The following is a 19,906-nucleotide window of genomic DNA, read 5'->3' as shown; positions in this document are numbered from 1 at the left end:
AGGAGGAAGGAACAGCAGTGACAATGCATGATGAACTCACTGCAATCTCCATTCCCTGACCCACTGCGCTGCTCGAGGGGAGGAGGTAAAGAAGTCGGGAGACCGAAGTGGGGCCTGGGAAGAAGGAGGGGCGGGGCAACGGTATTTTAAGACTTGTTCTTATTTCTTATTATCCTACTCTAACTTTTGATTGGCAATAAAATAATTTAAAATTTCCCCAACTTGAGTCTGTTTTGCCCTGTGACGGTAACTGTGGAGTGATCTCTCCCTGTCCTTATCTCAACCCACGAACCTTTCGTCATATTTTCACTCCCACAGTCCATGTGAGGAGGGGAAGCAATAGAGCAGCTTGGTGGGCACCTGGTGGCTAGCCAAGGTCAACCCACCACATCTACAAGTTGTTTCAGTACCTTGAATGATATACTAACAAATGTATTTTTAAAATAATCATTTCCTATTTAATGATTAAGACACATTTCTAATGGCTTCCATAAGTAGCCTCCACATCCGTGTGACAGGGGAAGGGAAATAAAAAAATTAAATTTTTTTCCAGAGAAAGATTTCTGAATGAAAATTCCTTTGGTGTCCCACTTTGTCCTACTCAAATGCTTTGATTCCTCCCTGCCCGCTTCCCTTAAAATGCCAGATAAGACATGCAGACAACATCAACATTTACAAAACAGAGTTCTTACCTGCTTTTATTTTCCTTCCCTTTTATTTTTTCTTGGCCTTTGCCTCCAGTAGCATCCCATTCAACATAGGTATCTTCAACTTTCAAGTTCAGGTGAGATGAAGTACTGTCCAAACTGAACACAAATGCTGGTCAAGACAAAATGCAAAATAGTGAAATGATATAATGCTCTCTCCCAACAGTGGCTATTCATAGAAAATTATAGAAGCAGTAGTAAAATTGTAGTAGAGCACTATTCAATTTAATAGAAACATCAGCTTTTTAGTTAGGAAGCCACCATCCTCAGACAAACCTATTTCTAACATGATGTCTTAATAACTTTAGCAATTTGGAGCCGCGTATTTTTAATATTGACAGTGATTAGAATAAAAGTCAAAAAATCCTTTTCAGCACCTTCTGTTTACCAAAAGCTATTACCTGTCACATGCTAAGTACCAATAACCAGTCAACTACACCAACTAATGTTTAGATGCCCTAAGAGTCCTACCGATGCTCAGCCACAATGTTCATCATCGTTTGCTATATGTTGACATGATGTAGCAGCACATAATACTGTCAATCCACAGTTCAAAATACTCAATGTCAAGCTCTGTTGCAGAAAGTTAACATCACTACCTCATTTTTAGTGTCTGAATGGTAGAAGGACAGCTTTGTGCCAATAAATTGTTTACAAAAATGGTTGTCTTCTTTTTCACTTTGGACAGCAGTGCTCATGCAGAAGCAGACTTAATGTGCTGTTCTGCCTTCACATATGAACTTTTAAGTGCCGGGTTTACACTACATCTAAGTTTAGAGGCTTTCAAGTTTTACCTTTGGTTTCCAGAGTCACAGGATCGGAGTATTCCCCTGCCACAGCTTTGTTGCAAGCTTGTACTCTAAGGTTCATGTATTTTGTGTCAAATTTCAGACCTAAAAAGTCAATGTTTAAAAACTTGAATTGCTATTAATTTCTGATAATTTTTACAAGACTAAGATCTACTCCATGTAGCTGTCTTCCATTTGTCTCGTTCTACAAAAAACAAGCTTAAATATCAGTGTGATCATCATTTAATACGTTTTCTTTTTTTTTTTTTTACAAAACTTCAAATTCAAAATAAAAGGTAGAGCCATTACGTACAAAGCACCTAAGACTAATGTGAAACAATGGAAACTTCATTACATGCAGGAAAATGTGTGTTTTGCAAAACTTCCACACATAAAGAGTTCGTATCAATATTCTTGGTTTTGAAGTATAAAAAAAAACTTTACCTGATAACGTATATTCAGTAGCTTTAATATAGTCTATTAGTTCCCAACGCTGTTCATCTTTTACTCGAGGAAGCCCATCAAAGTTGGTTTTCCTATACTCCAGTACAAAATGATCAATTCTACTGTCTTCTTCAGGCATTCTCCATGATACTGTTACACAGTTATCAGCAACCAGACATGCTGCTAGATCTATCTCTGGGGCTTTAGGGACTGCAGAAAAACAAATATACAGATCAGTTTAAAAAATAGATTGGACCGAACATTAATTTGTTCTCCTTGGATTTATAGATTTCAGAAGTTGCCCTTGGCCCAGTAACACTCATTCCTTTTAGAGGATCTATTCCATTAGCAAAGCACAATAGAAGACAAGGCATATCACTTAACATGCATTTTACAAAATTATAAATTCGCATTAGCTCTCTAGATCTTTTGATGCAAATGTGAACATTTGCATCTCGTTTTCCAGATGTTAGTTTTGTCAGTAAGTTGGGCTGATCCCCTTCTGGAAGCACTAAGAAGGACATGCTAGGATAAAGTGGACTTAAAATTATGAACCTACAGTTAGAATAACACTACAAAGGAAGAACATTAAGAAGCAAACTTATTTCTGAGTCTTTGGAAGGTAAGTACAGCTGCAGCCCTCAGATAGTATCACTTAAGTTTACTTCCACCACTACAGAAAACTAACAGTGTAGCTGTTTCCACCAGGCAGTCAGCAGACTCCTTTTTATCCCTTGTCTTGAAAGAAGGAGAAAGAATTCCTAAGACTCAGTAAAGACAGAAGTTTTGTTTACACACAATAGAAATCTACTTCCATGAAATCAGAGCACTTAAGTCACAAGAAAACTTTTTTTCAAAAGACAGTATGTACATACTCTTTATAGTGTCCAAAGAGCATTCGAGGAAGCCTTTTACTGGAGGAAGTGCAAGGATGTTTTATTGTCTGCAGTTTTTGGAGGAAGGATCTGCAAAAGCTTTTCCTTTGTTTCAGCATTCACAAAAGCTTGAAATAGATCTGATATTGACCTGCAAGTCAATGTATCTAGCAGGAACATCCAAAAAGTACAATACTGATGCATCTGTGGCAGGAAGAAACCTGCAGATTTTGTCAAAAATCGTCCATTTTCGTAACACTCAACCCCTTAACTGTGTTGTTCCATATAGCTATGTCCCAGTGCCCAAATCCTAATTACATACAGGTTGCCTTTATGCAGCTGAAACAACTATTTCTTGAACAGACTGTTAGCCATGATTCGCCTCCACAATGACAGATGACAATCAGTATCACATGAATTATGGTTGAGTCATTCAGAGATGTGTAATTTTACCACCTAGATACAAACACCTCCCAGCTACAGCAGGTCCACTTGAAGCAGAAGGCCTAGTTTGATTTATGCACACTACTTCTCACCTTTCCTTCACAATCTCTTCAAAGTTTTTAATTTAGCACTACCAAAACACACCCTTTTACCCCTCTAATCCCTGCATTTTATGCCAACCAGGAATTACAGAGAAACGGGTGGTATAGGATTAAAATGCTTTAGAACAAATAAGCAGCACAGAGAAGACTGAAAACAAGAGTATTCAAGTCTGTACTGGTTTTGGCTGGGACAGAGTTACATTTCTTCATGGAAGCTTGTACAGTGCTATGCTTTGGATTTGTGATGAAAACAGTTTTGATAATACAGGGGTTTCGTTACTGCTACACAGCATCAAGGCTTTTTCTGCTTCTCACACCACCCATCAGTGAGCAGGCTGGAGGTGCACAAGAAGCTGGGAGAGGACACAGCTGGGACAGCTGACACTAACTGACCAAAGTGATATTCCATATGGCCTTATGTTCAGCAATAAAAGCTAGTGGAAGAAGGAGGGAAGGGGGGGAGCAGGAGGGGAGGAGGAACAACAACAGGGGACATACAGAATTAGGATATTTTGCCTTCCCAAGTAACCATTAAGTACGATGGAGCCCTGCTTTGCTGGAGATGGCTGAACACCTACCTGCTGATGGGAAGTAGTGAATGAATTCACTTATGCACACAGCTTTTGCTTTACCTATTAAACTGTCTATCTCAAATCAAAAGTTTTCTCACTTTTACCCTTCTGATTCTCTTCCCCATCCTACCATGGTGGGAGCAGGGAGTGAGCAAGCAGCTATGTGGTGCTTAGCTGCCTGCCAGGGTTAAACCATGACAAATTCTCAAGTATTAATCACATCCATTTGCCATCAAATTTCAAAGTCATCCAACAATAATTTCAAAATATTATCAGTAAGATCCGATCTTGGGCAAAAGCAAAATTAAGATGAGGACAATTATTTCATAACTTATATGTGTAAGTTTAGCCAATTATTTTTGTCATGGTATAAGATACCAGATAAAGCACGTGTTTGGAGTAATCAAGCCTTCAGCATAATTATGGCAAGCAGTGTTCAAATGCCTGCATTACCACAACACCAAACCTGCTTTCAACTTCCCACACTTCACTCCAGTGTGCCAACAGGTGCCCCTTTTGACTCCTCACACACACACACTCACTCTTGGGTGCTTCCTTTTCCCTCAGGCTTGACCCCAGGTTTCACAAAGCAGAATCTCTGACATGACATGCACCAGACAAATTTATTAAGTGGTACGGCAGTGAAAAACAGTTTGAGCTGAGCACCTCCAGAGAGGGACCCCAAGCAAAAGAATCTCTGGGCAATTATACACTTACAATGTGAAGTTCCCCTCCCCTCATGAGACTGTTTGGTCCAACTGGAGTATTTGGGTCTGGGGTCTCTTTGTTCCTCACTGGATCCTTTCACTGTCTCCAGGCGAGCTGTTCTTTTTCTTTCCTTGAGGAGGCAACTTCTGCTGATTGATGTGGCTATCTTATCTTTCTAATTTACACCGGTTTCAGGGCCTTCCCTCATGTAACTAAGTAAGAGTTCAGTATAGGTTCATCGGTATCTAGGTGAAAGTTCACAGCTTGCAGCCTGAGGATTTTTACTAACGCTATACAATGGATTCCATATGCACTAGGAAGTGACTCCTATAACAATTAGTATTTCCTGATGTATGAAGGTCTATCAATGCTCACTGCAATTTTGCCTGCAACAGTCCGAGCTATCAGTATTTGGTGTCAAAGTAATTTGATAGCTTGTCACGACAATAGAAGAAAGCGAGATTGATACCCAGACAGTTAATTTTCCTGTTTACAAATCAAATGTCCAAACAATTTAGATTCCTATGTATTTGATAAGGCAAATGCATGTATAATCTAGATACAAGACTTTGTTCCTGCTTGCTGTTAGATCTTTACACTCCCATTCCTGTTAAACAGGTGCATTGTGATCAGCTTGCCTACTTTGTGCCCTTATCTATGAAATACGGAGCAACAATTGCCACACAGAGTCTAAGACTAAAAGATTAATTTCTGCTTAGACAAGGCTAGCTGACCACTAGGAATAATGTTGGTAATTTACTACACCTGCTACCACATACCGTATCTACGGCATACACGATAAAGGGGCAGAAATGTAAACTGATGCTGCCAAGTCCTTAACAGATTTGGGTAGTGACCTAGGGATGAAACAATTTACATCCCTGCCAGCAGTATTCTTGTCAACATATTCTTGGTATCAGTCAAGGGCAAAGTGGTTTAAATAGGAAAGCAACATGAATAAAAAGACATGAAAGATATATACTGGAATACTGCACCTAAGTTTACTTTCAAACAGTAACAAACAGATACAACAAGACAGAATTTGTATTATGTTAGTATCATGGCCCTAGTAGATTACCCTGCTCTTGCATTTCAGACCATATCATCACTCTTGTAAGCAACATATTAGCTTACATTTCCATGCATAACACTACCGCAGACAATAAGGACTTTGGAGTGTCACTAAACATCAAGCTAGCAGGTACAGTCTTAAGATACCAACGAAAACTTCAGGAAGTACAGAGGAACTGACAACTCAAGAAAAAACATGGTCTGGAAGACTCATTCTCACTTGAGATCAATTTTATTTTTTGAAATTCTACATTACATAGAAATTAACACAATAAAACTAGAAAACTTTTTTACCCTCAAGATATTTAGTTTAACATCCAATGAATGAGTTTAGGTACTCTGAAAAGTTTGCTCATTAGGGTGCAAGAGGTGTGTTTTTGTTTTGTTTATTTGTTTTAAATATAGTAAGTTATTCATGTAGTAACAAGTTAAACTCACTCCATACAGTTTTTACCTGGCAAAAACTTTACAGCCTGGAGCATGCGCCTTTCCAGAGCGAAGTCCACCATCAAGTGAGTCATACTATCACTGACCTTTGGTTTCAGAGAGATGCGGAACGCTGAAGCCATTGTGACTCTAAAGTCAAGAAAGCAGCATTAGCAAAATGTATTATGCATTAAGTCCTACAGCCATTTTCAAAACCAGCAACCAGTTAATCTGTATTGTTAATGTCAAAGTGTTAGCCAAAATAGTGATCAGAGACCAGAACATTTTTCTAATAGATAACTGTGTACCATTTAGTACAGACTCCAAAACAGAATGTTTTGCTAATGTGACTGTCTCAAAGAGAATATGGTGCGATCTTCCAGTTGTTCCATACTGCTAGGCAAAGAGATGCTAGAAGTGACTAGAGATGATCTTAAAACTTCTTTTATTAGAAAAAAAAAACTTGGATAAGGGAAAAAACTCACATCACTTTACACAAAATCAGGAAGTATAAAAAATCTGGAGCAATGCAGAATCAGGATATTGTTTTATATACTTAAAAATTTGAAACTTAAATCTTTAGTCTAAAAAGATCCAAAGACTTTTTTTGCTCAACAAGATCCACTCATTACCTCCAAAGTGCATTTTCACGTGTTAAGTATTTCTCGGAGGCATTTATAGATAGCAGGGAACAAGCTGAATATTCTGATTTCTTCATTAGGGGACAAAGAAATGTTTAAGTTGCAGACACCATATTGCTTCAAGAACATGCAAGTATCAGGTCATTCTTACAACATAAACTGAAGGACAGCTCCCATTTCCACTTCTGAAATCTTAGCTCAGTCCTTATTCTGAATACTCCTAAGACACTCCTGTACTCCTTCAACTACATCACCAAAAAAAAAGGAGGACAAGTCTCATCTATAGCTCTGTAACTCTGAAGACATCAGGCCACACAGCAGAATTTGAGTAACATCAATTCAGACAGCACACAGGTCCTAACTCCCTGCTTTGAAAAAAAAAAAAAGAAGATATTCTTAACTAGAAAGTAATATACACACCACAAAAGTCAACTGCAAACACTTGTATTCAATTTACACCCACAGATCTGTGGCACCTCTAGAACATCACTTCCTGTGAGCTATTAAGTACTTCACTAGTATGTAAGACAGATTGTGTGCTAACTACAGGTACAAAACAAAAATTCAGGTAGTGAAAAGGGGAGAAGAAATATGAAGTTGGATATTAAAGATACAAGCATGTCGAGAGTGTCATGCATTACAGTTTTGGGATACAAGACAATTATGACACTGAACTGAACATCGTAAAAGAGACAGGTCAATTGATTTCCCAAGACAGAGTTGACATTCTGAAATTCAGTATGGGCTGCCTAGCAGATTCTATCGCTCAGACAGACAGGTAGAGTAAATCCCTCCTTAAGGAATAATAATCCTCTGATTAGCAGTAAGAAAACACTGAGCAGTCAGCTTCAGACAGCTTTTTAACTTCTGTTTAGGCACTGATCTTAGAGAACCAGCCACAACTGGTTCAAAAGGATTGGATCACACAGCATTTCAAGAAACTAGAAGAGTAAGAGAACACTTATTACAAAGTATTAAGATTCCTATCACTGCCACTATCCTTCTGATTTGCTAAGGACACTAAATCTTTACCCTTGGAAAAGGAACGATTAATTTCTCTAGCAATTACTCATTTTACACTAAACTTCAGAGAATTTAAGCAATCAGACCCTTCCCTGAAAACCTGCAAATTGAATGTCAGCCTATTTGGTCTGTAAGAGCAACATATGCTGGAAACACCCTGTGAGCTGTCTTTCAAAATATTATGCACATCATAGTAAGTTTTCTGAACCAAAGGTCAGACTCTCAGAACACAGATATTATTTCAAGTGAAGAAAAATGGCCTTAGTATTTATCTCGAAACAGCAAAGTTTTGCTTTATAAACAATGGTTTGAAGACACAGTTCAAAGAAAAGCTATCAGAAATAGCGATTTCACTGACTTTAGTCAGAGTGATGTCACCAGAAATATTTCAACGACAAGATTTTTTGCACTGAAAATGAAAATTAGCCAGCAAAAGCTTGTAAGGACTTAAAACCAAACAACAAGGTTTTCTCATAATTTAAAGGGACAGAGTCAGCTTGAAACATCATTAAACTTCAGCCATCAGGTATTAATAAAATAAATTTTATTATTAATAATGATATACTGTATTAATGATACGCTTATATATACTTAAAATAGTAATAGCTGCTGCAGAGCTCTACTTCCCTGCATTAGAAACATCTTTCTCTTTATTAAGGTGTGAAAGGCCCACAGTCAGCAAGGAAAAACACTACATGAGAAGCACAGACATTTTTAGTTGTCCCAAAAGTTGTGATGTCACAACAAACACTTAGGAAAAAGTCAATTAATTTGATTTAAGCTGACTATGACCCTTTCAAAATAAATGCATTTTCAAGGATAAGATTAATTCAAAGACACAAAAGCAATTGACTTTGTACTGTACCTATCATTGATCTGTCTGGCAGCCTTGATGCGTGTCAGGGAGAAGAGAGAGAAAGTAGTTAGTATTTCCATGCAAGTATCAATGGTGGTAAGATGAAAGAAGGTTGAGAACAATGTCAGCTGTGTTGCTCAGATTTGAAGATCAAAATTAGTTTAATACATAGTTTTTCCCAGAATTTAAATGATACCACTGAAGCAGGTGCAGAACTGGTGATGGCATACTTCAAAGTTAAACATTAACTGGCATTTGGAAAGACAAAGATCCCTGTCCTTCACCAAGAGGAACTGCAAACCTAAGACTAAATGTTATTGTTGAAGTAGTGACGGCTTAGTTAGATGTGTTGAATCCATGCGTGGAGTTAACATTGCTGCTTGATCTAGTTGCCAGTCAGCTGAACTATTGTCCCTTCCAAAGAGGAGACAAGAAACATCAGGTAGCTTCACAGTTTAAAAATCAAACAAAACTGGAGGACTTCCAAATTTTTCATTAAATACAAACCACACTCAATTAAAAAAAAAAAAACCACAGTTGTCCCAGCTATAAAACCAATTTTACATCCCCAAAACGGAAGCAGAAAAAACAGTGTTGAGAAATAATTTAGCTTAAGAGGTAGCTTTATTTTACCTCAAACCAGAATTACTGTAGGAACTACTGACTGATTTTCCCACGTGATAGCTGTAGACAAAACAGAGCTACTTAGAAACAAAAACCTTCTTCATAACCTCTGCACTTTGTGGAGTATGTTGTAGCCAGGACTCAAACAGTCTTCTGCAAGACAGTCCTGGCTTAACACCTTTGAATTTAGTTTGTTTCCATGGTACTGACAAAGAAGGGTATCAGCCCATCTCAGATGATCTGCCCAGCAGTGTCAAATCACATCCTGTCTAACGACTGAACCCTCCTGTGTACTGAAATTCATGTTCTTTTGACTTCCAGGTAAGACAATTCAGCGAATATAGCCAACAAAAATTTAAGAACAAAAAAAAAAAAAAATCTTAGTTTAGTCATATGCTAGTTTCTCCCAAACTGATTCACTAGATGATCCAAAGAAAATTTGTGCCAACAGAAGAGATTAAGGCCTGAAGCTGTCCTTTCAGGAACACTGGGTATTCCTATTAGCAGAGCAGTAGATGTAGCTAGTTGATAGCCAAGGCAATATTACCTTAAAATGCCGTATTCAAAGGCACATTTACAAGTGCAAGCTAGTGTAATACAAGTTTCAAATCCTAGATATTAAGAGTTCATTGAATTGCATTTCAGCATCTTAAGCCTCAGACTCCAAATTTAAAGAGATTTTCCCCCCAGCAAACACTTAAATAACTTTCCTTAGTGTATTTGATTGAAAAAAACATTAGAGGTATTTGAAAAGAAACAACTTACATAAAATTCAAAGCTATATTCTGTATAGTGTTCAAGAGCTAACTTAATTTTTACACATCACTATGACATGACAGAAAGGACAACTCAAACTGAAGTGCTAAGAAAAATATTCAGTTTAGGAATTGTCACTCTTCAAGGCAAATAAATCAAAGCTGACACTCAGAAAGCATGACAGTGCACAACATGTTGCCAAAAAGGTACAATTGACACAGTAAAACAGCTTTTCTGCCCGCTCTTTTAGAACAATTTGTGTCCTTGTTCCTGTTAAAATGCAGAAAGGCAAAAGTAATTGGGTCTTGGATTTGGCTTGGCTGACCCCACTACTAATGCGAGGATTATTATAGCAAGCCTAGTGTACTGAGTCAGTACAGTAGAACTGTTTTATTAATTTGTAACTATATTCTTTGTTAGATACATGTTGCCTTATTTACAAGTCTACTGTGGTAAAGTACCCATTATTTGTACTGGAAGCACAATATGAGGCCCAAATCAGGCTCTTGCCTACACAGTATACAAATGCATTAGGTTTTGGGGAATAGAGGAAGAGTTGCCCCAAATTCAGTTTCATAAGATATTTCAGGACAGCTATAGAGTTCAGGACTGCGCATTAAAGATCCACAGCTTGCATGAAGTTCTGCAAAACAAACATCTTGTTGTCCACTAATGGCTGCAGCTAGAATACAGAGACTCTCTGTAAGTGTCACATAACAGTCCTGGGCAACTGACAAGTCACTTGCCACAGCTCTGAGTATTGGCCATCACACATTTTGTAAGTCTTGGTTCAGTTTTACAGAGATTTATTTCACCCTCACTTTCTGGGTTTGCTTACTGTCGTGTACATTACTTAGGCCTACTAGCATGAGTGCAAGTTTGCTTAACACTTACAGTTGTCCAGCAGAAGGCGTTCCTTTCCCTCCCCCCCTCACACTAAGTAAGAAAAAATATTTATTAGAGACTGCATAAAAATTCAAGACTATATAGTGCTTGACTTGGCCCCCTGAAAGCATTAACTGTATCTTTTTATGCCTCTCCATCCTTATTCTCAGTATTCCTGGTAAGTTTGCAGGGTCCAGTACAATAATGCAAAGAATATTGCAAACTGAGACAAATACCAACACCTGCCTTATAGACATCCATTCAATGTTTTCTACCTTTAAGAATTCCACAGGGTCCTTTATGTCCAGTGACTGCGCAGCAAGTTCCAGCAGCTCTTCAGAACTCTCCAGGGCATTACTACACTGGCTAAGCTGGTCCTGAAGCAAAAACAGAAAGTAAGAATCATTTGATGTATTCATATTAAAAAAGTGGTTTATAAGCTGTCAGTACTAGAACTACATGGCTTTGCTATGCATTTGTAACAACTTATTGCCTTATCTAATCAAGACTATTACCTCTGACACATCATATTAACTATAACTTCACTATGCTTGACAAGTGCAAAGTGACACATGGCACATCCTGTAAGGGGAAATCCAAAGGGGAAAATGTTGGATAGGTGCTGAAGTCTGATTTAAAAGCCAGATTTCATTTTCAGGCATGTTTCACCCAACAGCAGGATTTCAGAAACAAAGAAATGCTTATATCTCTGTGCACTACAATTTCTGTTTACAGAACTGCACTTCATCAATGAACTGATAATGTTTAATGTAGCAGTAGCCTTGAAAAAGGCAATGATTTTATCCTCAACTATCTCTAGAATTGTCACAAGACGATCCTGAAAATCAATATTGCCCAAATGGGCACAGTAGAGGAAGGGGAACAGAGGAAGAAGGGCAGAAAATAAATTTCTTTCAGGATTATTTAAAACTATCATTAGTAAACTACCATTCCCAGCATATAAAAGAGTCCACAGAGAATTTCCAGTATTACATACTATAGGTATATCCCTAAAAAAGATTAGTTTTTAATACACTGCAGGATCCTAAACATACTGTAGGTTAAACAAGATGTGCATTTTAAATGTGCCAGCATCTTTCGCATCATCATTCAACCTACAGCTGTTTTTCTACTCGTGATACTGTAATATCTCAGAAAAAGACAACAGCAAGTAATTCTTTTTCTTTAAAACACTTCAGGAAACACAGCTTACTCTGAAGTAGTCACCATCTTATAAGCAACCAACAGCTGCATCAACTTCAAGAACAGACTGGTCTCAAGCACTTCAGAAGTGTAACTAGTTTTGGCAGGCGTGGTGAGTTGACCTGGGCCAGCTGCCAGATGCCCCTCAGATTTACTGTTCAAGGATAAAATAGCAGCAAGGAAACAATCCAACAGCTAGAAGTCTATACACAGTTTCCAGATAACTTCTGAAGCATGCCATTAACACAAGTTGTCATTCATCTAATACAGTTGCTCTCCTCTTTGGAGGATATCCAATGCTGACAAACTCAGCTATACCATGATACTGCCAAAATGGCCCAGGCAAACACCTCGAAAGAGAGAAGCAAATGCCAGAGGCACTTTCAAACAGCTTTGCAGAAATGACACAGTAACTGAATGCTTCCATTACTGAGATGCATCTCAATTTGGGAGTTAAAAATAAATACTTTAGTGTCATTAAAATACAGTGCCCCAAAATAAAGCAATGTATTTTCAAAGCAAGTGTTTACAGAGAATTTCTAATTTTCAGCCTTAACTTCCAAGGAAATTATTTGGGATGGATCAGTCTAAATATTTATTCCACACCCTCTTTCACCACTATGTAGTCCCAGTATTTTAAGTGACAGCTTATTCTCAACAAGAACATCTTGTCAACTACAGAAGACTAGTAGTGAAGACTAGACTACTAAACAGCACAAGCAGTTTAAGAGGACAATAAATTCAGCAAGTCCACTCCTTTAAACAGGATGCTTAGACCTCACTGAAGTTCCTTCCTCTTACAAAGTTAATTTGCAGTTCCAGTGAAAGATAATGGCTTGGATTAGTACATTCAATGCAGCAGCTTTCATCTGTTAGTTTGGTTTGGTAGACTGACTGTTGGGAAAAGCACTCTTGCGGTGCCTCAGTTACAGAGGAAGCTTGGTTTGTCATCAAGTAAAAAGAATGTCCTTTGGGCCTGTAGTTAAGAGAACAACCTCAGCTGAAAGACAAGCAGGACACTTAACAACTGTGTCAGTGATCCATAACATTCCACTTGTCTGCGTCCTCTTCTGACTAAGCAGCAGCTCAGCTGTTCAACACATGTACTGGGCAGCAATACTTGATACAGCTGTACCACACTGACAAGCTTTCCAAAGAACTTGGTTCAACCACACCTAAGCTTGATCAAATTAGATTAGCTAGCAGAAAATTAACACATATTAACAAAATTAACAGAAAATTTCAATGGTAAAGTCAAACTGACATTTGAAGAACTAGCAAAACAGGTTTCAGTTCCACAATCATTTCTTGCAAGATTAGTGAAGCTTTTCTTCACTAGAAGGTAGAATAATTGACACATGCCACAGTTGAATTTCTCCTGTGAGCTGTTCATTGAGAAGCACTTATGCTTTAAGCATTTAAGTCCTAAGTGTCCCTGGGTGTGGGTAGACCTGTCCGTTGAAGAAACTTCAGAAGGACTATAAGTAGACGTATGGGGAGAAAGATGAAATTTGAGGTGGAAAAGTGCACTTAAGCACTTAAATTGTGCACTCAGAAGTTCTGGAATCTTTTACACCCAGCCTCTAAGTATGAACATAAAACAGACATTATAAGGAAGCCTGTGGAATTTGTTTCAGGAAACCACTCCTAGAACTTCTTGAAACTGACTAGACACAAGAAGGTGAAATTTTCCAGGAACATCTTCCTTATTGCTTTGCATAAGCAAAAAGAACTAGATGGAAGAATGCTGCAAAGAGAATCATTTAAAGAAAAAAGCTGGAGAAACAGCTTCTGCTTAAGAGATGTAACTGTGCTTTGGCACCATGCAACTAGACTTTCTGAAAGCTAGAGCCAACTTGCTACATGCTACTGGAAAAAACATGGACTTTATACATACAGGTTTCAGAAACTTACATTTTTGTTTCAGTTTCTCTGAAACCCATCAGAAAGATTCTGCTGAATGAAATTATACAACTACAAGCTGTTGAAGTTCACATAGCAGGTTTAGTAGCAGGCACCAGTGTAACCTGATCCCAAGCAATTCCCATATGTATTCCTGTCTGCATATACAATTTGCTTGATGTTAACAAGTGGACAATGCCCAGTTCTAGCAATAAGACAGCCTCTGTGCTCAAGATGTGTGGCATGATTCTTAACTAAGTTCAAGCCTGAGCAAATCACTTAGGCATGCCTACATGTTCACACATATTCCAAACTGGAGAAAGAAATCCATTTCAGTTCAGAAGCTGTTCATTAGTTTGAAGGTAATAAAGATAGCTAAGTCCTGCCCCTGTACAGCCACTCTCCATCTGTAAGCTCCACAGGTTACTTCCTTTCTACATAACAACATTGAGAACATAAACATGCTAGAGACCATGAAGCAACCTAGAAGGGATCAGAGATGTATTTATATCAAAGAAAACTTTTACCTTACACTTACTGCGTTTCTTGCAACACTACCAAAATCTTGAGATTTAAACTAGCAGTTTAAAACTGCTGCTAACAGCTGCAAAAATTTACAGATGTAGTTACAGAGATACCTGCAGAGCTTGAATTTTACGAGCCTCTTCTTGCTGAATAGTGTTGGCCATGCTCCCCTTCATCTCATCCAGTATGGAATACAGACCATCAAATTCTTCATCCAACTCGCTGATCGCATTAGAAGAATTTACCTGAGAAGAGAATTGAAACTGATGCAATTTGTAGAAACAATGTAGACTAGTCTTTTAGACTGAAAGTCACATCGTTTGCCCACACATGCTTTGCCGTGACTAGATACCTTGCAACAGCTCCTCACCTTACCAAAAGGAAAAAACATTAGGAATGATGGACACCTTCTAAGCAGACTTTACATCAGGACATTGAAGACTGAAATCCGTGCAAATTCCATGATACTCAAACTTGCACAGAACCAACATGCTTGGTAACTTTGTTCCATGCCAAAAGGCCTTAATTTCCCTCTCTCAATTACACATGGATCGCTAGATGTTTTTAAAGAGGTGGTTACCCAGTTCCGTATAAAATGGTTTCATTTGATACTAAAAACTGCACTCCAGAAGCCAGCTTAAAGATCTGATGGATTACGTCCATTTCTACAGTTAACTTGGCTCAGCTTCAACATGAAACAAACACCTTACAGCTTATTGATAGGCTAAAGGAACCTAAACCTCATCCTAGTGTAGATGCTCTGAAAGTTAAGTCTAACTTTTAAGTTAAGCCCAACAATTTGCAACTACAGAAAAAAGAAAGAGCAAAGAATTTTCTCTCCAGTATCAGGATGGTCTCATTTTTCAGTCTGCCAAACAGACTAGAAGTCTAAAAAGATAGACTACTTCCTACTAACAGGAATTTAAGATCCTGCATCAAAATCCAGATTCTCTCTTCCACACAAATCAAATCCTACAATAGCTTTTCACATGAAAAGCAAACCCACCATACCTTCCAACCAGAGAGAGACTTAGAAAAACATTTTACTTTTTATCTGGTTCCAACATGAAGATAGGTTTTTAAACTTGATTCTTATAGCCCATCCATTACACACTACCCAAACAGTTTGAAACTGACAAAACTGGGAAGTTGCTCCCCTCTCATCTACAATCTAGGATCCTTAACATATATACCTGCACATTTTTTATTGTATGGTTCAGCATGTCAATGAAGTTGTGAATTTCATCATTTTTGTGGGCTAGAGTAGAGACAATCCTTTGCAGAGTCTCCTAGAATCACAAAAACAAGTGAGAGAAGTTTAAAAAAATTACAAGGTTCTTTTACCTCATCACCATTTCAACATATATGGAAATTCATCATACACATTGCAGTTATGGTAAGTTCAGCTCTTATTCTGATGGGATCAGGAAATACATTTTGTTAGAAAAGAGTAACAAAGGTCTAAGAAGCATTCCACCAAACTAAAGATCTCCAGTTATTAGTGTAAGAGAAATAAAGAATCTGTTTTATGATACACCACTGTGTCACATCTTTTGCTACCCAGCTGTTACTGCAGCTTCCAAGTCATTTAAACCAGACTGCCTACTGGCACCACACTCCGCCATATACAGCTTCTCCAGATAAGAAAGCTAGCGCTTGCACAACTGAATAGACAACCAATAAAGAAAGAAAAAGCTGGTAGAAGTTAACCCAGAGAAAAATTAGCATTTTGTATTGTCACAAGAAGCTGGTGTTAAATAACTAAACTGACAATTTAATTCTATATACACAATAAATCTGTAACAGTGATTTGTAAACTTGTTCTACAAGTTGCAAAATATTTTGGTGAATAATTTATATATTCCAATCAAAAGTGACCTCAAAGAGGAAAGCTTACTAATAGCTAAGAAAGAGAATCAAGGTTATTTCTGTGGTATGCTACTCAAGATATTAAAAAGCAGTATATTCAGCTTACAAAACACATACTGAAAATGCATTTTTAAATTAAATATGACTACCAAGTCTAATTTTGTTGGGTAGTCAGTCACATTCTAAGAACTTGACAAAAAACACATCAATGCTTGGTGGTTAGGACTACGTGAAGCTGTATAATTAAAGCTCAGAGCATTTTGGCACATGTAAGCAAAAATAAAGGACAAGGTGAAGAGGTAACTAAGAATTTTCTGTTATTTAATTCAGGCTGGTTGATAACAAGTTCTAGAAATCAATCTGACTCCAAAATGCTAGATTTGCCTCTCTAAAAAAAAAATAAATAAAACTTGTCTTAATTACGATTAAGACCTTATTAAGCAGTTGGACTCATGAGTTTCAAGTTGCTCAGCTTAACATTGTTACTTGGCAACACCTAAGAAATCGAGATAAGGGGAGCTAATAAGCACACCTTAAAAAGAGCCAGACCACCAACAAGATGTTGCAGAGGTCTCTCCCATAAGCAATGTCTTAATAATCATTTACTACTTATATCACATTTGTTTGCTAAAAAGCAAGAAAAATATTTTATTCTTTCACAACGTCCACAGCGAACCTCGACACTACGTCCCATGTAAGGAATCTCTCCACTAGTCCTAAGCCATGCTCATACCTGTTTCTTCTGACCCCTTCCTCAGCAGTTTTCAACGAATCTGCAGTGATGTATTTATTGGTACTCCAGCCCATTGCCTTTTGGCACAGCGCCATGCTTACAAAGTTAGACCACCCGCAGAGGAAAGTGAAATTTTACATCTTTTACCACAGGTGGTGTGATGGTGTTACACAAAGATATAATGGACCAGCTAGCAATGACTGAAATTAGGAGGAAGATAAACAAGACCAGATTGGCTTCTTTCAGAAACACAGGGTATAGCAAATCTTGATAACTTCACTACAGAATCTTTTCATTGTCTAGTTAAAACTAAACAGTTTTAAAGACAATATTGTACACATTAGAACAGCAGATGAAACACCATTGTCCAACCAGCTGCTTCTGCATTCGCTACTGACCAGAGGCAATTGTTTTTGCATGTCAGACAGCCCACAGTTAAGCCTTAGATCCTATAAACATAACTGTCAATTTGCATGAACAAGAAAACTCCCAATCCTCTTTAGCTAGGACTTTAAGGCTTACTCTGTTGCACCACATGGAAAAAAAAAAAATTAGGCTTCTTGTACATAGTACTGAACAATGTTTTTTTGTTTTTATAGCTACATGCGTTTAAAGGGAAAGACCTACATGTGAGGAATGCTTAGAAAGCCTTTACACAGCCAAATACATGGCAGCAACTGGAAGATAGCTGTCAAACAAGGATTTCCAATACACCTCAAGTTAAAGTCAACTGGTCAAACAGGGATCAGTAGGGCTCTTTCTAAGCAAGCTACCAATTTCTCCAAACAGAAATTCTGCCAGGTTTGGTCAAACCTGAACAAGTTTAGATGCATTCTACAAATGCAGATGCAAGATGCCTAAAAATATCCACCAGCAGTAGACAGAATTTTTTCTTAGACACCAACGCACAAGACATCAGGACAGAAAGCCAGCTTTTAGGAATCACTAACATATACTTCTTTCTAATGTAATTTTCTAATCACTAATACATAATAAACAGATTTTCCTCCAAACATACCAAGAGACATGCCAAATTCAAAACACTGCACTGTTGACATTTCTTCCTTTAACGTGAATTTCTGAGAAATCGCTACAATTACATGTAACAAAAAGGGTGCTGGAAAAATTACCAAAGTTGAGGCTTTGGTAACTTGAGGCTAAGTTACTTCATAAAAGAATTACAACACCACCAAGCTCAGGAAGGCTTCTTGATATTTCTACACTGAAGGAAATTTATATCTGTTGCCCACTGATGGATGTAGTATTTTGTAGAATCCTATTACAAATAATTTTCTTTTAGTTTTCTCTCTGGCTCACATGTGTTGTGAGGTCAGTTTCAAATTCATTTTCAAAACACTATGGCATGTTTATTACAGAAGTAATTTTTGCTGCTATCAGTGAGCTTCGTACCACTCTTCACTTTTATGTCCTATTCTTATACTCTGATCTAATGCATTTTTTTTCTGCAAAGAGTGTATGGCACTCATAAAGCAACAGTGTGGGTCCACAAAGGATGAAAAACATAGAAGGATATGAAAAAGGATAGGAAGCCCTCCATGTGGTGGCTTGCAACCATGCCAGGAGTGTAAAAGCAGACAATATACCCTTCTTTGAATAGCTAGTAACTAACATCACATAGCACCTGTTGAAGCAGATGGGCACCCCATAAAAGTTAAAGAGTAAACTTCAAGAAATTAAACAATTACACCTGCTCTGTTTAAGAAGAAAGTTACCCACTTGCTCAAGATCATACTTAAGTCTTATGACATGACTGGATGCAGAACGGAGTTTCTGAAGCAGCCTCAGGCCTAGGACAAAATCCTGTGTCATACTAACCTTTATGTGCAGATTGAATTTCAAACAAGACGACATACTTACTTAGCCTCCTTTAATTTAATCTTCTGCACTTGTCCACAGGAAGTTGCCAGAGTTTGAAGGAGTACTTAAGACAAGACTGGTGACAATAGCAAATTAACAAAGTATCATAAAATATGATATGCAATTTTACTACTGTATACAGAACCTCTGAGGAGCACTGAAATTCAAGTATGATCAATGATGCCACTCAGGAACATCCACCTAGGGCACGCACAACAGTTGCAACCCTTATTTACTCCTCCTCTGAAAGACTAATCTCACATAAAGCAGGCATAGGCAGACAGACTCAAATTCACATAGCATCTACCAGAAGCACACTTTTTTGGCATTTCCTTGCAAAGCATAGAGGAGTACAAAGTGACAGTGCACAAACACTTAACTAAAATAGCAAACATCTATGACCTGTAAATTTCAAATAACATCCAGACTCTCCTCACAAACCAGTTTCCAAGCTAAGGAAAGCACAGGCTTCACAGAGACAGTACCAGAAGCCCCTTTGGACTGCTAGACTGAAAGCCAAAAGGCTGAGTCAGAACTTTTTGCATAGAGTGTAATTTTTAGAAAGACTAGCCTTTGATTTCTCTGAGTGGGCAGATGGCAAGTAAGGGAAGGAGGGAATTGCAGGGCAGCAACCATGGGCGGCGGGCGGGGACAAACAAACCACGCTTTTATTAATTAGTTCCCTGCAACACAGGCTTACATCAATAGGAAACAGAAGGGCCCATGTACACACCATAATCACTTATGACAGGAATACACAGTGTGAAAAGAGCTCTACACCAGAGCCGGGCTACATTAAGATGTCGCAATTGCAGCGGTAAGGCCAGCACCGGAAGCAAGCAGACATGGAAAAGCCCCGCTCGGTGGCCGTCCCG

General features: G+C 38.1%; 1 protein-coding gene across 1 annotated transcript in view; it reads right to left on the bottom strand.

Annotated features, from left to right (window-relative positions):
- The window catches only part of FSD1L (fibronectin type III and SPRY domain containing 1-like), a 27,783-nt gene extending 10,243 nt beyond the window's left edge, over window positions 1-17,540 (bottom strand). The window contains exons 1-9 of the mRNA XM_010287994.1: window positions 17,526-17,540; window positions 15,745-15,840; window positions 14,665-14,796; window positions 11,197-11,298; window positions 8,666-8,688; window positions 6,165-6,286; window positions 1,940-2,149; window positions 1,502-1,600; window positions 693-819 (exon numbers count right to left, since the gene is read on the bottom strand). Coding sequence (XP_010286296.1) covers window positions 693-819; window positions 1,502-1,600; window positions 1,940-2,149; window positions 6,165-6,286; window positions 8,666-8,688; window positions 11,197-11,298; window positions 14,665-14,796; window positions 15,745-15,840; window positions 17,526-17,540 — 926 coding nt within the window. The remainder of the gene's footprint in view (window positions 1-692; window positions 820-1,501; window positions 1,601-1,939; window positions 2,150-6,164; window positions 6,287-8,665; window positions 8,689-11,196; window positions 11,299-14,664; window positions 14,797-15,744; window positions 15,841-17,525) is intronic.
- Window positions 17,541-19,906: the final 2,366 nt, after the last annotated feature.

Source organism: Phaethon lepturus, unplaced genomic scaffold (assembly GCF_000687285.1).
Source record: "Phaethon lepturus isolate BGI_N335 unplaced genomic scaffold, ASM68728v1 scaffold15620, whole genome shotgun sequence".
Lineage (NCBI taxonomy): Eukaryota > Metazoa > Chordata > Aves > Phaethontiformes > Phaethontidae > Phaethon > Phaethon lepturus.
The sequence above is the reverse complement of the archived record's forward strand: the minus strand, read 5'-3'. Positions and strand labels throughout refer to the sequence as shown.